This window comes from Chaetura pelagica, unplaced genomic scaffold (genome assembly GCF_000747805.2).
Source record: "Chaetura pelagica isolate M959 unplaced genomic scaffold, ChaPel_1.0 scaffold48, whole genome shotgun sequence".
Classification (NCBI taxonomy): domain Eukaryota; kingdom Metazoa; phylum Chordata; class Aves; order Apodiformes; family Apodidae; genus Chaetura; species Chaetura pelagica.
Window position 1 is genome coordinate 1845829 of NW_009954241.1, and position 18999 is coordinate 1864827.

General features: G+C 38.0%; 1 protein-coding gene across 2 annotated transcripts in view; it reads right to left on the minus strand.

Annotated features, from left to right (window-relative positions):
* Positions 1-18999, minus strand: part of TTC7B (tetratricopeptide repeat domain 7B) — a 112597-nt gene that overhangs the window by 70559 nt on the left and 23039 nt on the right. For both annotated transcript variants that reach the window (XM_010003710.1, XM_010003709.1), the window contains exons 5-8: positions 15197-15275; positions 12450-12622; positions 7878-7941; positions 2579-2716 (exon numbers count right to left, since the gene is read on the minus strand). In XM_010003710.1, the coding sequence (XP_010002012.1) occupies positions 2579-2716; positions 7878-7941; positions 12450-12622; positions 15197-15275 (454 nt within the window). The remainder of the gene's footprint in view (positions 1-2578; positions 2717-7877; positions 7942-12449; positions 12623-15196; positions 15276-18999) is intronic.

Consider the following 18999-nt stretch of genomic DNA (forward strand, 5'->3'; position numbering starts at 1 on the left):
CTTTCTAAATTGTGAATACTTAAAAAGCAGTGGCACCACAAATATTTATCAGTACCACATAAGGGGTGTGTGTGTCACCTGACAGTATTCTTTCTATTTTTAAGAATTTTACCTCGACACACAATATTCTGCTGAGATTTTTACCTGAATAACTGGATGCCAAAAGGAAAATCATTATTATTATATTGAGATTGAATATAATAAAACAGCATTATATGCTACTTTTGAAGATTTCATATCTGCTTTTGTCAATAAAAATATTTCATTTTGCTGTGCTCATTTTCATTAATCAGGCTAGCTCCACAGAGTGGAAAGGTGCAACACTTTTCTGGATTCAACTGATTGAGCAATCAACTTCCTCATCTCCAGAGTCCAATTATACAAAGCAGTTTTTCTGCTCTGGTAGCTATAATGCATATGCTAAACTGTAAGACCCTGAACTATTTTTCACATTCAAACTTAGCTTTAATGTTATAGAAAGCACAGCCAGGTGAGTAGCATATTTTCACTCTCTACCTGAAGCAAAGAACAGAATTGAAAATGAAACAAGACAAATACAAGAACTCTATTATTTGCTACATGTATGTAATGTATACTAGAATTTTTTGTATTACACAAAGTCCTGTATCAAGACCATCACTAAACAGATTTTTATTAATCCTGTCATTAAAAGTTCATCATCAGATTATGTGTGTAGTAAGTAAAGGATATATGTGCATATATGTGCATGTGATGTATGTGACAATACGGACATCTCATAAACTGGGTTCCTTGGAACCAAGTAACAAAAAGTAATTTCAGAGCAAGAGCCTCCATCAAGAAATCAATGAGAAACGCATAACAAGCAATGGTACTCTGGAAACTGCAAGTTAAGGTAATGTTCAGGATGATGACCTCTGACTGAACTAATTGAAAACACATTCCACACAAATAATTTTCCTGAAAGGTGTAAATGCAGCTGCTGATGTTGCATTGTAAATAATCACAAATCACTACATGCACAGATAATGTTGAACCCATTACTGAATTTTGTTCCTTAGCAATATGGTCTCCTCCTGAAAAGAATATGCTTGAAGCTAGAGAGTTGAAAAATTAGTATCTAGGAAAAATTCTAGGTCTGGAATAGCTCTCTCCCATTAGGACATTGAAAAGGTCAATATGTCATATCCTACAAAGTTTAAAAACCAACTTGATGACAGTCAGAATACTTTTGCTTAGGACAGACAAAAGATAGTAGAAAGTTTTTTATCTAGTTGAAGAAGCTGTAAGAAATTGAAAGCCTGTTGCATACGAGAACATTAAAAACATGAGACATTTTCAATTACAACCACAACCCAGCATTAGAACAGCTTAACAAGGATGAGACAGATTTTTGATCATTTAATGTTCTTATGTTACAACTTACTACTTTTGTAAGTAATCAGCTATAGCTAACGCAGATGACAATAACAAGACATTGGAACTGGTGGGTGAATACCACTTCCACAGTCAGAATAATGGTGCTTTCTAACTTGAAGCTACAGCAGCTTCACTAGAGGAGTCTTAATTAGCTCACAGAGAAAGAAGCCAGCAAAAAAATTATACGCCTAGTACACACCTGAACCAAATGTTTTTACATTTCTGAATGTGTTTTTATTGCAATACTTTAAATTATAAAAGTTTTGGACTAAAGGTCACATGGTAGACATTCTCTAACCACTCACAAAACTGTAAGAGCTTCTTAAAGTCTGCTTTCTGCTGTGCTTTGGATGACAAGAACTGGAACAAATGAGATGTTCCAACCATTTCCTGCAGCAACTGTGTTTCTAGAGTATCTCTATGCCAAAATAGTGTCTATCATACAAGGTCATAATATATATTTTTTTCATATTCAGAATAGATACTTCATGGACAGTGGAGAAAACGCAGGAGCCTGTGATGTTCCCTTTAATATAATGGTTGTTTAATATTGAAAAGAAGACAAAAAGCGCACAACAAGAAGAAGAAATATAGATAAAAGATTCAGAACTGGAACCCAGGGCTACACAAGCCCTGCCTAGCTGCTAGGCTAGTATGTAAAAAGGAGAGGCTGCCTGCTGCTTGAATAAAAACTAGAGTTACCTTTCCAATTTTGTTGTGTTGGGTTTTTTTACAATACTTGTTGATGTCTATAATTTTAAAAGTTCTAGATTAAAACATATGGAGAGTCATCTCTTGCAGTTTTGCTGCAATGCCCAATACTTGCCGTGTGTCAGCAAGTACATGGAAATATTCCTGATTAGATTATGATGTAGGGTGACAGTCTGTATGAGCTTTCGTACTCCTTAATTCTGTGAAAGACTTCCTATTGTACTGATTAAAACTGATTTGTATGCACAACTTGCAAAGTTATACTTTCAAGGATACCCAAATTCAGATCTTAACATCACAGGAGATGCAGACTACAGCATGACTATCACTATATATCAGAGATGATCTGGGACCTTTTTGTAATTTTTGTACTGTATTTAGACAGTAGTTAGAATGACAGTGTCCTGTATTTGTTTAGCCCTTAATAACCAACAAAGGCACAGTTGAATATTCACTACTATGGACAAACCTCTGAGAGCATTTCGTATTGGCCTCTTCTTCCCAAGGCAATAGTAAGTAAATCATAGACTACAGATGCACTTTGCAAACTGATGATACGATCATTTTTGTGCTCTGGGATTCTGCTCAGCACAGCATCACGATTAGCCTGAAACACACCGTGTAAAAAGAAACAAAGTCAGCTATTATAATCCAACCTGTATTTTTGCTCAAGTAACTAACATCCTATTTAGACTGACAGTCAGCAGCTGATACAGGTGATACAGAGACAGAATCAGCTACTAATTTACAGATAGCAAGAATCACCAATTACATATATTACGAGCAAGATTTATGTTTCTGTATGGATTTGTTTTTAATACATTCATTATAGTTACATAAATTAAGCTATGTATTTTAAATTATCAAAAGCATTCTGAGAAACCATGAGTGGTTTTCTTTAAGTATAAGGTACACTCACCTTCAAAATTTATTATTTTTTTAAATGCTAGTAAAACATTAGAAGAATTTTCAAACCTTCTATTCCAGCTTTTGTAAAATAATGCAATCAATCTATTTTCTCTTCATAATATTATGACACTATCCTCTCACCTGTGAGTGGTAACCTGCCCAGTTAACCACACAATCACTTTCAGGTGTTACTAGTGAGAAATGAAAGGTGACCCTGTTTCTGAGCACAAATTTAGAATCAAGTCATGTTTGCGGTAGAGCTTTGTACCTTCAATCCTGTTTTGTGAAAGGCACATTGCAACCCTAATTCCTTAATTAAACTTCTCTTTCATGAAGGAACGAAGCTCAGATAGAACTGGATTAAATTAACTGTGTTCACAGAGAAATCTTGTTAAAGAATGAAGAATAAAATTCAGGTCTCCCAGCAGCTAAGACTTACCCAGTACTTCTCCCACTATACTACCAAGCCTCTGAGAATACCTTATCTTGATATAATCTATTTATAGATTTATTGAAGTTTAATACTGGCAGTGATACAAATGATAGTATATCACAGAATCATAGAACGGTTTCAGTTGGAAGGGACCTTAAAGATCATCCAGTTCCAACCCCCTGCACGGGCAGGGACACTTTCCACTAGATCAGATTGCTCAAGGCCACATCCAACCTGGTCTTGAACACTTCCAAGAATGGGGCTCCCACAGTTTCTCTGGGCAACCTGTTCCAGTGTCTCACCACCCTCACACTAAAGAATTTCCTCCTAATGCCTAACCTAAATCTCCCCTCTGTCAGTTTTGATCCACTACCTCTTGTGCTGTCACTACAAGCCCCTGTAAAAAGTCACTCCTCAGGTATGTGCTAGATTGAAATCAGAACTTAAAAGATCCTTGTCTCTTCTTCTCCCACAACCCTTTTTATTTTAATTAGGCAGTCCATGGCCTCCTTATACATTTACTTCAATACACTGCATACTAAAGGGCAGCTTATTTTCTCCATTTTTAGAGGTGAGGAATGACACATATTAAGGGATAATAAATTGTTCCTCTGCTTTAGCAGGAAAATATTTTTAGCTCTAAGCATACTCAGTACATCTTTAAAACCAAAAGAACTAAATACCAAAGAAATTTTAAAAGAGATACATGGAGCACAAAATGTACAGACATATCAGGAATTATTAACTGAATAATCCATACGTTGCTTTGAAAACACACACACCCACACACACTCCAAAACAGGCATTTTGCTTTATTTTGATCAAGAAGTCTTTGGTTTTCCTGTTTTCACTGCATAAATATTTATTTAGCTTCAATAATTCTTCCTTTTTAACTCCACATTTAATCACTATTTGACTCAATTCCCTGCAAGCACAGAACAATCTCTGAACTAGCACTTCTTGTGCAAATACGGCTGACAAGGCCAAAGAAGTGGTATAGGAGAGGATGCAGTCTAAGTCATATTCTAAGTCTCTCATATGTTTGAACAATAATTTTCTGCATAATTATAAAATAGAATGTATGGGCAAATCTAAGTGTTCAGTGTTTCAGAACTGCCACAGTCTCAGCCACAATAAAGTGATAAACTGCAATGTGTCAGCTGGCCACACTTACCCTATATAGACTTGAAACCCGAGGCAGATGTGAGTAGCGTAATTTTGTTCAGCCACAGCGGATGAAAAGATATGCTCAGACATTTTACCATCAGCTACGAATAACACGTAAGGCAGAGGACAGGAGGTGTTGATCAGTGAAAAGAAGTCAAGTTGAAGGCCAATAACTAACGGTGCCCTGGAGATCAATATTGCTCCTGGTCCTGTTCAAAATCTTAATTAATGATGTGGATGATGGGGTAGAGTGTAGCCTCAGAAAGTTTGCTGATGACACAGAATTAGGAGGTGGAGCTGTTATGCCAAAAAGCTGTGCTGCCAATCCAGAGGGACCTCAAAAGGCTGAAGCAATAAGCTGAGAGGAATCTCACCAAAGGCTTCAACAAGGACTTGGAAGTGAAAAGTCCTGCACCTAGGAAGGCACTGGTACATGTTGGGGGCGACCCAGCTGGAAAGCAGCTTGGCTGAAAAGGACCTGGTGGTCCTGGTGGACACCAAGTTGAACAGAAGCCACCAAGTGTCCTTCTGTTAAAGAGGGCTAGTGGTACCCTAGGCTGCTAGTGCAGAAGCATTTCTAGCAGGTCCAGGGAAGAAATCCTTCCCCTCTGTTCTGACAAGGCCACATCTACGGTCCAATTCTGGGATGCCCAGTACAAGAGAAATGGAGCTACTAGAGACAGTTCCACAATCAGTCACTAGGATGAATAAGGGACTGGAGTCTCTATAAGGAAAGGTTGAGAAAGCTGGGACTATACAGTATGAAGAAGAGAACGCTCAGGGATGGAACCTTAGTAACATGTACAAATGCCTGAAGGGACGGTGCAAAGAAGAGGGATCCAGGCTCTTTTCAGTGATGCCCAGAGATGGGGATCAAAAGTAACAGGCACAAACTGTGAGGATGACTTAGCACTGCCACAGGCTGCCCAGGGAGGTTGTGGAATCTCCCTCTTTGGGGAGATACTCAAGACATCTGGACACAGGTGCAGCCTGTTCCAGGTGGCCCTGCTTGAGCATGGGCATTGGAGAAAATGACTTCCAGAAGTCACTTCCAACCTCAATCACTCTGTGAATCTGTTGCTACAGCTCAGCTCACAAAGCATCAACATGTACACGCAGTGTAACATGAAGATGCGAGTCCTCCAGACCTCACCCTTCTACTCATTCCTGCCTAGATAAGGAAGACTGGTGAAACAGCTAGAATACAAGGACATCTTACAGTAAGAGTGATGGCACAGGTGCCACTGACTTTCCTCATTAGGCATCACAATACATTGCAGCAGCAGTCATGTGGCTAAAAAGAGACATTTTGTACTCTGAAATGTACCTATAAGAGAATTAGAACACTTAGGAAGCACAGAACTACCTTCCACAGAGCACTTCTTTCACAAATAGTACAATTTAAATCTTACTCAAAGGATTCTTTCTGAATTTGGAAATTAAGGAAACTGAGGGTGACACAAAAGTACCACTTGTAATCCACTAGCAAGATTCAATTTTCTGGATACATGCTGCACTAGATCTAATGCAAAGAACTTAAGATGTTAAGAGTGCATGACTTCCTTGAAATGAGCAATATAATGTAGGGCTCGTACATGCACAGTGATTTCATTACTTTTACTTACACAAAATCCTACTTACAGGTCACATTCTTATTCTGTTTCCCAATATTTACTTGACTAGATGATGGGCAGATGTCTTGATCTGAGTTTTTACTAATCATACTACTTCAATAATCCAGTACCAGCTCAACGATTACTCAATCTTCTGAAGCTGTTCTTATTTCTTTCCCTCCAAAACTAATTTGAACAAATGATTACCCAAAGTAAGTCAATCATGTGAAAGATTTTATACTCTGCTGAAATAAACTCTTGCCATAGATAACCTGCAACAGTTACTTGTAAAGAGGAAAACACTGAAAGCTTGCTAAGGGTATGTGCTCTACAGTGATAAATATTTTATATAATTAGGTAGATCAAATACACAAAGGAAAAACTGAAACAAGACTTAACAGGGCAGTACTTTTTACTTGTTTTTTGGCTTCTTAATGCTAATATGCAAGGAAGTACACATGCAAATACAGTTATCAGTAGCCACATTCTGCAGAACTGGGACTTCCACTTCACTCCATGACCACAGTTCACAACAGAATTCTGTATCTCTCCACAAGCTGCTCAGACACCTTACAGAGGCACAGGTGGCCCCTTTCAGAGGTAAGCACTTATTGCAGCAAAATCAACATGAGATACAGAAATGTTTGCTCATTTTAGCTTCCTGTTGACAGACTGTGCCATAAGCATTGCAAAGCAGATCACTAGGAATGAGGAAAGCAGTTTGCACTGCAATGTAAATATTTGCCACTTTCAAATAGTTCAAATAGGACAGTGTTCATTAAAATATTCTGATTCTATTTAACTGTATCAAAGCAGAAATTATGCCAGATCATGAAAGCATTTGAATCATCTATAGAACTTAAAAGACTAAGTTTCACTGATGTGCAGTGAGACAGACTATTATATGATGCCTCCTATTCTAGAGGTTCCACACCTGCTGTTAGAAAACCCGAGAAAATTCCAGCTTTTCATTTCTGCCATTTGATGACATATAATTAACCTGGTGTGAGAATGTCAGCACATGGCAGCTGACAGATGACTAGTAAGATCATCCTAGAGGAAAATACGAAAGGTTGATAAAAGGCACAAGTAGGCCACTGAAAGGAATCGCCTATTGAGGAAATGAGAACACAAAAAAAACACCCAGTAGCAAAGGCTGAATGCCAGCATCATTAAAAGTAATTTACAAATTTGAGTGACATCTGAGGATACATGCACAATGGAAAATACTTATTGGCTATGTTGATTATGTTCATCTAGTAGTCTTTGATTTGTTTTTTACAACAAAAATAAATTACATTCTGAGTCTGTCTGAATGACAACTACCTGGTGTAGCAGTGGTTCATACTGATAAGTGATGCCAAATGGAAGACCTGGCTTTGTATACATCTGCCTACGGTTAGAAGGAGGCTCAGTCCAGCCACTTTAAAGGAAAAAAACTCCTGTTTGTGACACTTGTGGATCTCATGTGGCTGGCTCAGAGGAACAGAAGTTTGACTTTTGGAAGTAACTGCCTGCTTTCATAACAGAAAATAGACACATGTCATGAAGTAACGAATGACAAAATAAGTTGCATTTTCATCTAAAAGAAAACAAGGAAAACACACACACATACAGCACATGCACATTTACTCTATTTTACCTACCATAGATTCACTAATAAGCAGCAACAGTAAGGCTTCTTCTGTATTTTCTTGAGGACAAAAGATGCTGTTCAAAATGAGAATTTAATTATTTAAGCAGAACACATTACTCTTAGGAATAGCTAACACAAATATAGTAAGAGTACTGTAAAACTGGAAAATTTCCAGAAGGGAGAACAGAGAGTAACTTGCATAGAAAAACCAATTGGTTAAAATGCATTTCTTTGCAAAGCTTTTAATTTGCATTTCAGAAAAGTTGGCCAAACACAGTAAGAGAAGAAAACCCCCACAGCTGTTAGATTTGAATACATTAAAATATACCAAAATTGCACATGATTCGACAACTGTACAAACTGTATCCATAGATTAACTAGCCTCTGGCACCCAAGTTATCTGAGCTGAATCTACATCACTGATTCAAAGTTTGGCAACAAGAAACTCACAAGAACAAGATAACTCTTGTATTTTAGGCAATTTATGGATAAATACCTCTATGATTCTTTAATCAGATATGCTTTAAAATTGCTTTCCTGATGCCTTCAATAGCTGTGACTATTTTTAAATAGAGCCATGGTAATCTCTGCCTGCTTGCCACAACTACTGTTACTTCCAAGGAGTTGCACTATTTGTTTTTAATTAACTACATTTCCTTATGACTTAATACTGAAGGTTTGCATTAGGACTGGTTTGCAAACTTACTGCTTTCTCTGAACACTGAATGATTTCTGAGTACTTTTTATGCTGGTGGAAAGAAAACAGTAATCTGCAGTGGGTATATGACTGGTAGGCATTCATTCATTCATTCATTCAATCTCTCTCATACACACACACACAAACACACACACACACCCCCCCCAACCAGTGACTAGGTTTTAACTCTTCAGATTTCTTTCTTTAAACTGTCTGTGAATTTGAATTTGAACAAGTACTATTTCTTGTTAATTCAAAAGAATAGTTCCATAATTAACTGCTAAAATGTAGAAAATAATCTATTGCTTTTAATAAGCAATCCCTATAGTCCCAAGGGCGCTTAAGCTATAATAAATTAGAGATGGGAAACAAAACTTGTCTGAGATTAAAATATCATTTGGATTTTTTAAAATACACTAGAAATTTAAGGAGTAATTAAATGCTGAAAGGAAACAGAATAAAAAACTCATCTGAACTCCAGGAGCTTTGAAAGCAACAATATGAATGAACTGTGGTAATACACAGCAGCTAAGACCCCAGGGTAGTTGTTTTGTTAGCGGATTTTTATTTTTTCATCAATGCAAGCTGGTCACCAGATTCTGAAAAGTACTCTAAATCTTAGAAAATGCTTTTATTTTACATAACAAAGAAATTTCAAAACACAGTTACTCATTAATAAGAATCACCCAATACAGGGAATGAGGAGTGAAGAGGAAGCACCAGAGCTTCCCATTTACCTATCCAGCCCTCTACACAGAATTTTGCAACCTGGAAGTAGATTTAACCTGGTCAACTGGCAGTAGTTCCCAGAAAGCAGAATAACTATTGCAAATAGCTGCTGAAGAAATTACTTTCTCAAGAGAAAAAAGGGAAGTTGCCCCAAAGAGAACTACTAAAGAGTCACTTATCAAAACGAAAGCAATCAAAACAAAAGCAAACATCATTTTCTCCTACAACTTTGAATATATTTTCGTAAATAACAGTGTTGTCTCAAACAGTGAAGACTCTCTTAATGTAGAAATTACTGGGAAATTTATTTGACCTGTATATGCAAAAAGCTCAGTTTAGTTGACCAAATTTAGACATTTGCTGTGTCTTCTGACAGCTGCAGGCATATAAGTTATTCCAATGAATCAAGGCAGAGCAAAAAAGGCAACCAGAAGCATGAAATGGCTACCAACCAAAGGCAAACCAAGAAGTTTAACACTTCTTCAACTGAGGAGAAGGAATTCTAAGAAGTAACCCAGTAACCCAGAGATCAACAAAATCATAAATGGTATTAGCCAAATCCTATTCACCATCCTCAAAAGAACACAATGGAGGTACTTAATACATCCGAAAATATACTCAGAAAAAAACAACAGACCTAAAGTTCGTCTTCAGATTAATACTTAGGAAGACATTTCCTGTATGTCTGTCTTGATGCTGTCTTAGGAAATTACTTTCAAACACTGCTGGAGACAAGATACTTGGCTAGACATGTTTTATCTGATCTGGTATTAATCACTCTGATGTGACAAAACAAAAAAAAATTGAATTACATGCTAGGTTGAAATTGTGGAACTCCTTCCTTCTATATCTCAATGAGAAGATTGCACTGAACAAAGCCCCACTTTTGCCAAGAGGTATGTTTCTAAAAAAGGTTGAGTTTATAAGTTTGAAAGACTGAGCCTGAGAAACCTGCTGTAAGTATTCTGGATCAAGGAAGGAGAACTGCTAGAAATCTCTGAAGATAAAGGCCATTCTACTTGCTAGTAATAATAACACCATAATTGTGTGGGCTTGCTGCTGTATAAGGTATTCATTAATGGCAAAACTGCAATAAATGCAGCTAAACAGCTTAAATGCCTGAAGTATGATGGTATTTTATGTTACAATATAGTGATACTGCAAACACTAAAATAAAACATCTTTTCACAGTTTAAAGTAGGACTACTTGTATAAGCAATCTACTCTTTTGCACATAGCAAGGTCACATTATGGAATAAACCTTTCACATTAACTAATAAGGCACATATACCGTATGAGAGGAACAGCTTATTCTTTAGGATTTCATAGAATCATAGTACGCTTAAGGTCAGAAGGGACCTTAAAGATCACCAGATTCCAACCTCCCTGCTATGAGCAGGGACACCTCACACTAGACCAGGCTGCACAAGCCTCATCCCACTTCGCCTTAAACACCTCCAGGGAGGGGGCATCAACAACCTCCCTAGGCAACTTGTCCCAGCACCTTACTACCCTCATGGCGAAGAGTTTCTTCCTGATGTCTAACCTAAATCTCCTCTCTTTCAGTTTAAAACTGTTACACCTGTTCCTATCACTGACTTCTGTGGTGAAAATCCCCTCCCCAGCTTTCCTGTAGCCCCTTCAGGTACTGGAAGGCCACTAGAAGGTCTCCCCAAAGCCTTCTCTTCTCCAGGCTGAATAAGGAACAGACAACCATCTCCTCAAAAGAGATTCCCAGATCATACCAATTTCACAGATTCACAGAATAACTTAAGTTGGAGAGGATGTCTGGGTCATCTAGTACAGCCCCACCAGCCAAAGCAGGTTCAACTGGCAGGTTGGTCAGGAGCATGTCCAGCTGGATTTTCAGTATCTCTAGTGATATTCTCCAGACTCAACAACCTCTCTGTACATTTTTTTTTCATAAGTTTAAATGGAATTTCAGTCATCTCCATCTACCTTACTTAACACTGTCCTACTACAGCAAATCACAAGGTTGGCGAGATCATTATCTCCACTGCTACCATTTATTTTTCAGTTCTATGGATCACAGAGGTTCCTAGCATGTGTCAAAACAAGCAAACAATGGTTGTTGGCTATACTAAATAGATACATACAAAATACAAGATCCCACAAGGATTTGTGTGAAGAATGCAAATAGAGCAGTGCAGAGTTTGCACATTATGTAAAACAACGCCACAATGTTTCATCAAAGTTAGCACCCATGAAATAAAAAATAAATTAAAAAAGACAGTGCCAAATGGTTACCATTTCACCAGCATGCTTTGACACAAGCATATCGTTTCAGGCCTCTAACAAAGTTCAAAACTTTGTCAATAGATGTTTTTGGCACTGTCCAAGTGCATCTAAGGAAAACAACTTCAGAATCCATTTTTCATTTGATCAGGTACAAACAAACTACATGTTATTTATTTAAGAGAAAGTAAAAATTCAAGGAAATGGCTACCTATATTTAATATTAATGTAGATCAGTTTTGAAAAAAGACTCCACACATCTTCAAGAAGGAAGATAAACCCCAAAGCTACTCTAGAATTAACCATGTGATACACTACACAAAATGATCCATAGCATACCATTTATCTGAATCAATGAAAGAATAAAACTCAACAAGAACATAGCCTCATAGAGAAATGCCAAGATTAAAATGTAGCTGCCTTAGAAACAAACTACCTTTCAAACTGGTAAAGAAAATCTAGACAAGCTTTTCAATGTTTCAGAGATTAATTCGAATCTTCATAATGCTAACCCTTCCTTTTCTATGCTAATGCAGAAGAGAGGTCTAGAAACAGCACACTACTTTTAAAATGTGCAATCTCAGATTTGTTACCAAGTTCATGTTTTCTTTTGTATGCCAGCTATAACACGAGATACTGCCTCTACCATATACCACAGTATAAAACAAACCCAAAATTTGGTGAAAACAAAAGGTCTCATGGATACAGTGCAAATTTCTGCTTGGAGAAGCACGTTGCTTCCCTAGCTCTCATCAGAGAATATATTTACACACACAGCATGGGAAACATTTCCATTCACATTCCCCAATTCCTTCTACATTTTTGAAAATATAAACTAAATTTCCCAGTGCATTAACAATTGCAATTACAGAAATAAGAGAGATATAAACTCAGCCATACTTTTCTCCAGTGTATACCCGTGGTCTTCTACTGAGCGCGTAATTCTTAGTATTTGAACCTTTTCGGAGGGGATCATCTAGGGGTGACTGGTGAGGAGGGTCTTCCAGTGGATTCCAATAACTCTGTTCACACATGCCTCGTAACAAAATTTCAGCCAGTTGTCTTGCTATCGTCTGTAAAACATAAATATTTTCACTAGGAATTCTGCATATAAGCTCTTAAAAAACACTTGGATAATTTCTAATGAAGGTTATTCATGTAGAACATATTTTCTGTTACTTTAAAACACACAGAAAAAAACAGGCATACTGCTGTTTGAAAGGTGGAAATAGTTCAATTCTCAAAACAGAAATAAAAGATATGGTAATAACAAATGATTTTTCAACTTGATTAGTAAAACCCAGACACTTCTGAAGTACCAACAACATCAACTCTTGCTCCTAAGACTGGAGCATATCAAGGTATATTTTCAGACAGTTTGTGCTCAGGAATATCTACTGCTTGTGCAAGTCTGGAGCAGATCTTTCTGTGGGAGAGACCACAGTGGAGCAAATGGTTCCCTGCACTCCAAGGAGAGGGCCACAGTGGAGCAGATGTCCACTCTGCAGCCTGCTGAGAGGACCACCATGCAGCAGGTTGATAGTCCCTGAAGGAGCTGCAGTCATGGGTCGGACACCATGCCAGAGCAGGGGAAACGTGTGAGGGTTGAGAAGCAGCAGAGAATAACAGTTATGGACTCACTGCAACCTGACACACACCACTCAGGGAGTTGGAGGATAGGGACAGGAGGCAGAAGAGTCAAGAATGATGGACTGAAGTTGAACCCAGGGAAATGGGTTTGGGAGACCAATTAGGTTTTAAACCATAAGCACAGATAGGAAAGAGACTGGGTATCAAACATTCCTTTTTATTTTAATAATTCACTTAAGCCAGAAAATGTGTACTTATCAAGCAGTAAATAACAGATTCTGATCAATATGCTGTGTATCTAGTTATGTGTCTGCAATTCATCCACTATACTTATGATTTACCTGCCTGCTAAAATTCAGATGCTGCAATAGGAATGTGGTTTTATTTCACTTACCATTCGCAGATTTTGTGTAGTTCTTGTTTCGACAGCTCTTAGTAACTCTCTAAATCTACCAACACCTCTCGTCAAGTTCCTGTATACAAACATAGAATTTGACAGTATTCCAATTTGGATGTAGTGACACCTTAATATATTACTCAATAAAGTTGTTAAAATCCATGCTATCATTTTTTTGCCTTGTATAACCTCATTGCCTTTCTGTGAGATATATATATATATATATATATATAGTTACATACAATTTTTTTTCCCCCATCTGGGAACCTCCCTACCGATTACTATAAAAACACTCCCTGCAAGTTTAATGAAAAAAGAAATATTTTCATGATCAGTAAACAGTTCAAGAGAAAGTAAGCAAAAGTGTAAGAATTGATCATCCCAAAAAGGACAAAACCAAAAATGAAGTTGGTCTCAATTCTAGAATGGTTTTCATTTTCTTCAACTTCTGCTGCCTGAACAGCTTTTGCAAAGAGGTTCAAGACACTCAGAAAGGAGGCATCATTCATACTAACAGGTTTAGCAGATCTGGACTTTCTTCTCAAACAACAGATTATTTAATCTTCAAGTCTTACAGCTTTATCTTTTTCTCAATTCTGTATCAGTTCATAGAATCATAGAATCTTAGGGGCTGGAAGGGACCTTGAAAGATCATCTAGCCCAACCCCCCTGCCAGAGCAGGGTCACCTAGAGTACATCACACAGGAACTCATCCAGGTGGGTTTTGAATGTCTCCAGTGAGGGAGACTCCACAACCTCCCTGGGCAGTCTGTTCCAGTGCTCTGTCACTCTTACAGTAAAAAAATTTTTTCGGATATTCACCTTGAACCTCCTATGCTCCAATTTACACCCATTACCCCTTGTCCTATCACTGGTCATCACCGAGAAAAGCCTAACTCCGTCCCCCTGACACTCACCCCTTACATATTTGTAAACATTGATGAGGTCACCCCTCAGTCTCCTTTTCTCCAAGCTAAAGAGACCCAGCTCCCTCAGCCTTTCCTCATAAGGGAGATGTTCCACTCCCCTAATCATCTTCGTAGCTCTGCGCTGGACTCTTTCGAGCAGTTCCCTGTCCTTTTTGAACTGAGGGGCCCAGAACTGGACACAATACTCCAGATGTGGCCTCACCAATGCAGAATAGAGGGGGAGGAGAACCTCTCTTGACCTACTAACCACACCCTTTCTAATGCACCCCAGGATGCCATTGGCCTTCTTGGCCACAAGGGCACATTGCTGGCTCATGGTCATCCTCCTGTCTACCAGGACCCCCAGGTCTCTTTCACCTACACTACTCTCCAGCAGTTCAGCCCCCAACCTGTACTGGGACATGGTGTTGTTCTTCCCCAAATGTAAAACTCTGCACTTCCCCTTGTTGAATTTCATCATGTTTCTCCCCGCCCAACTCTCCAACCTATCTAAGTCTCTCTGAATGGCAGCACAGCCTTCTGGTGTGTCAGCCACTCCTCCCAGCTTAGTGTCATCAGCAAACTTGCTGAGGGTACATTCTATACCCTCATCCAGGTCGTTGATGAAGATGTTGAACAACCAATATGCTGTGTATCTAGTTATGTGTCTGCAATTCATCCACTATACTTATGATTTACCTGCCTGCTAAAATTCAGATGCTGCAATAGGAATGTGGTTTTATTTCACTTACCATTCGCAGATTTTGTGTAGTTCTTGTTTCGACAGCTCTTAGTAACTCTCTAAATCTACCAACACCTCTCGTCAAGTTCCTGTATACAAACATAGAATTTGACAGTATTCCAATTTGGATGTAGTGACACCTTAATATATTACTCAATAAAGTTGTTAAAATCCATGCTATCATTTTTTTGCCTTGTATAACCTCATTGCCTTTCTGTGAGATATATATATATATATATATATATAGTTACATACAATTTTTTTTCCCCCATCTGGGAACCTCCCTACCGATTACTATAAAAACACTCCCTGCAAGTTTAATGAAAAAAGAAATATTTTCATGATCAGTAAACAGTTCAAGAGAAAGTAAGCAAAAGTGTAAGAATTGATCATCCCAAAAAGGACAAAACCAAAAATGAAGTTGGTCTCAATTCTAGAATGGTTTTCATTTTCTTCAACTTCTGCTGCCTGAACAGCTTTTGCAAAGAGGTTCAAGACACTCAGAAAGGAGGCACCATTCATACTAACAGGTTTAGCAGATCTGGACTTTCTTCTCAAACAACAGATTATTTAATCTTCAAGTCTTACAGCTTTATCTTTTTCTCAATTCTGTATCAGTTCATAGAATCATAGAATCTTAGGGGCTGGAAGGGACCTTGAAAGATCATCTAGCCCAACCCCCCTGCCAGAGCAGGGTCACCTAGAGTACATCACACAGGAACGCATCCAGGTGGGTTTTGAATGTCTCCAGTGAAGGAGACTCCACAACCTCCCTGGGCAGCCTGTTCCAGTGCTCTGTCACTCTTACAGTAAAAAAAATTTTTTCGGATATTCAAACCTTCCAACCTCAATAATTCTGTGGTTCTGCAATTCTCTGTTTCTGTGATTCTGTGATGTTGTTCGACCACCATTGTCTGTGTCTTGAGCACACAGTGGCTTTATTTTCCATGATCAACATCACAGATGACCCCAAGTGCACTCACAGCTGATGACCCTGGAGCTCCATTAAGCATAGACCTGAGCACCCAAACCTTGCCTGAGCTATGGTGTAGATAGTTTATCTGCAATCCAGTCTCCTCAACTGTCCCTCACATCAAACTAAAGCTCCGTTTCCTTTTGCTTCTCTGTGAGTGGACCCTGAACCAGTTTCATGCCTATTGCCTTGTCAAGAAGCCCACCCCCAACCTGTACTGGGACATGGTGTTGTTCTTCCCCAAATGTAAAACTCTGCACTTCCCCTTGTTGAATTTCATCATGTTTCTCCCCGCCCAACTCTCCAACCTATCTAAGTCTCTCTGAATGGCAGCACAGCCTTCTGGTGTGTCAGCCACTCCTCCCAGCTTAGTGTCATCAGCAAACTTGCTGAGGGTACATTCTATACCCTCATCCAGGTCGTTGATGAAGATGTTGAACAACACCGGTCCCAGTACCGACCCCTGTGGGACTCCACTAGTCACACACCTCCAACCAGATTCTGCCCCATTGACTACAACTCTCTGACTCCTTCCTTTCAACCAGTTCCTAATCCACCTCACTTCCTGGTCACCAAACCCATACCTGATCAACTTTTCTACAAGGATGCTGTGGGAGACGGTGTCAAATGCTTTACTGAAATCAAGATAAACCACATCTACCGCTCTACCATCATCTATCCACCTAGTAATTTCCTCATAGAAGGCTATGAGGTTAGTCAAACATGATTTACCCTTGATAAAACCATGTTGACTGCTCTTGATGACCCCCATGTCCTTGATGTGCCTAGAGATAGTGACAAGAACAAGTTGTTCCATCACCTTTCCAGGGATGGAGGTGAGGCAGTTACTCAACTATTTTTTGATTGCACTTAAAAGGCAGTTGAGAACATTTCCTTTTATATTAATACAGTTTGTCTTAGAACTGGTGAAGGAGTGGGTTGGCTTTTTGCTGAACTGAACAACTGAATTCTGCAACCTCAACACATTACATAGGACAATAATTTCACGACTTCAAATTTAATTGCAAAACGAAACAATTGATCAAAACTGAGTTTTGTGTTAAATCGTTATTATGTCATATAGTTATATTATCTAAGATGTGATTTTACATGCAAGTTGCATAACATTTACCTAACATGGGCTCAAAAGAGGAAAGTCTGTTACATATTGTGTAAGCTTTTCGTAAGTAAAAGCACTATTGCACTGTGCTATAAAGATGATGTTGAAACTGCTTTCCTTACTCTCATCTTCCAAATTGCAAATTTAAACCAATATTTTTTTAAAGCTAGCATTTTTACACAGATACTTTCTTTAAATTTAGTTGCAGAATACCTGAGACCATATATTTGATGCAAGAGATCTTGCTATATGACTGAAGAACTCAGCCTAGGTAGAGACCTATTCATTTATTTTACTCTTCAGATTACGTGACAGAGCTCACCTCTCCTGTTTTATAAAATAAAGGATTATCAGTGTAATTCAGAAACTTTAGTCTCCAGCACAGACAAACACCTTTCACTAGCCCAAGTTCACCTTCTAAATACTTTTATATAAAAGCTCATTTAAAAGGAACATGCATTTTTTTCAAATAACAAAACCTGTATGAAAAATGTGAATGTTGTGTGAAAGTAAGTCACCAATTGGTTAAAAAGAAATAATCACCAGTCACTCAAGAAATAACGTTTCTAAAAAGCCCATGTTACAGCAGCAGATTCACCACAGAGTGAATAGTGAGCACGTATTAAAAAATCTTGCGTATACACCTAATATGGAAACAACTGCATGCAGTATTATGTTTATTTATATATTTCACACAGGCTTGTCACTTAACAGCTAATGAGTATTACACCAACTTCATACACTAATGAAACAAGTACAGAAAGTCAGTAGGCCAGATTTTAAATAAACTGAAGTCAGTGGAAGATGGATACCTTCAGCACCTTTGGAAAGCCAAAATACAAATCATTCAGTAATACCACATGCCAAATATTTTGGAGAGCCAAAACCAAACCACTGGAATCCCAGGATTAAGTTTTCTGCTTTAAGTGCAGATTTCCCATTAGTGGAGCTTTCTCTCAAGGACTGTATTGCAAACTCACAGATGTGACCTCATTACAAGATTTTTAAAAAACAGACAAACTTGTCAAAAAACTGAAATCTTCTCTGCGAAACTGTCAAAAAAGAGCAAGAGCAAGAACTTCTCAGCTTGAAACACTGATTTCCCGGTATAGATGAAATACATACTATATAGCAGAACTTCAAATCACAATAATTTTAATCTTTATGAAATTTTAAGAGTTAGCATTTTTTATATGACATTTATGTCTTCTGATGTGTTACAAGACCAAATAAAAATACTCCATGAAAAGTATGAAACTTTTAAAAGTCCTTAACAACTTCATATGTCAGGTTGTTATTAGCTACCTATTACATTTTCATAAGCACCTGCATGGGATTGAAACTTGTGACTGAAGTTCTACTGTATCATGGAAAAAACAGCAAGGTGATACAAGAAAAAAAAAACAAACAACAAAAACACAACACAAAATACAGAATCAGATTTTGCTTCATAAAGCATTTAACACTAATCTACTGCACAAGTGAACACAAAAACGATACAGATCTGTTGAGCATCTTCTACATGAAGTATACTAAAAAAACAAAACAAAACAAATGACACTTCAAAACTATAATCTAAATCACCCAAAAACTGAGTTAAATGCTTTGAGAGACAAGTAAAGAAGCAAAATATACCATGAACAATATGGCACATCATCACACTGCACTGCTTTCAAGAAAGTACATTTCCTGTATTTGTTAGCAGTTTGTAACACTGAGG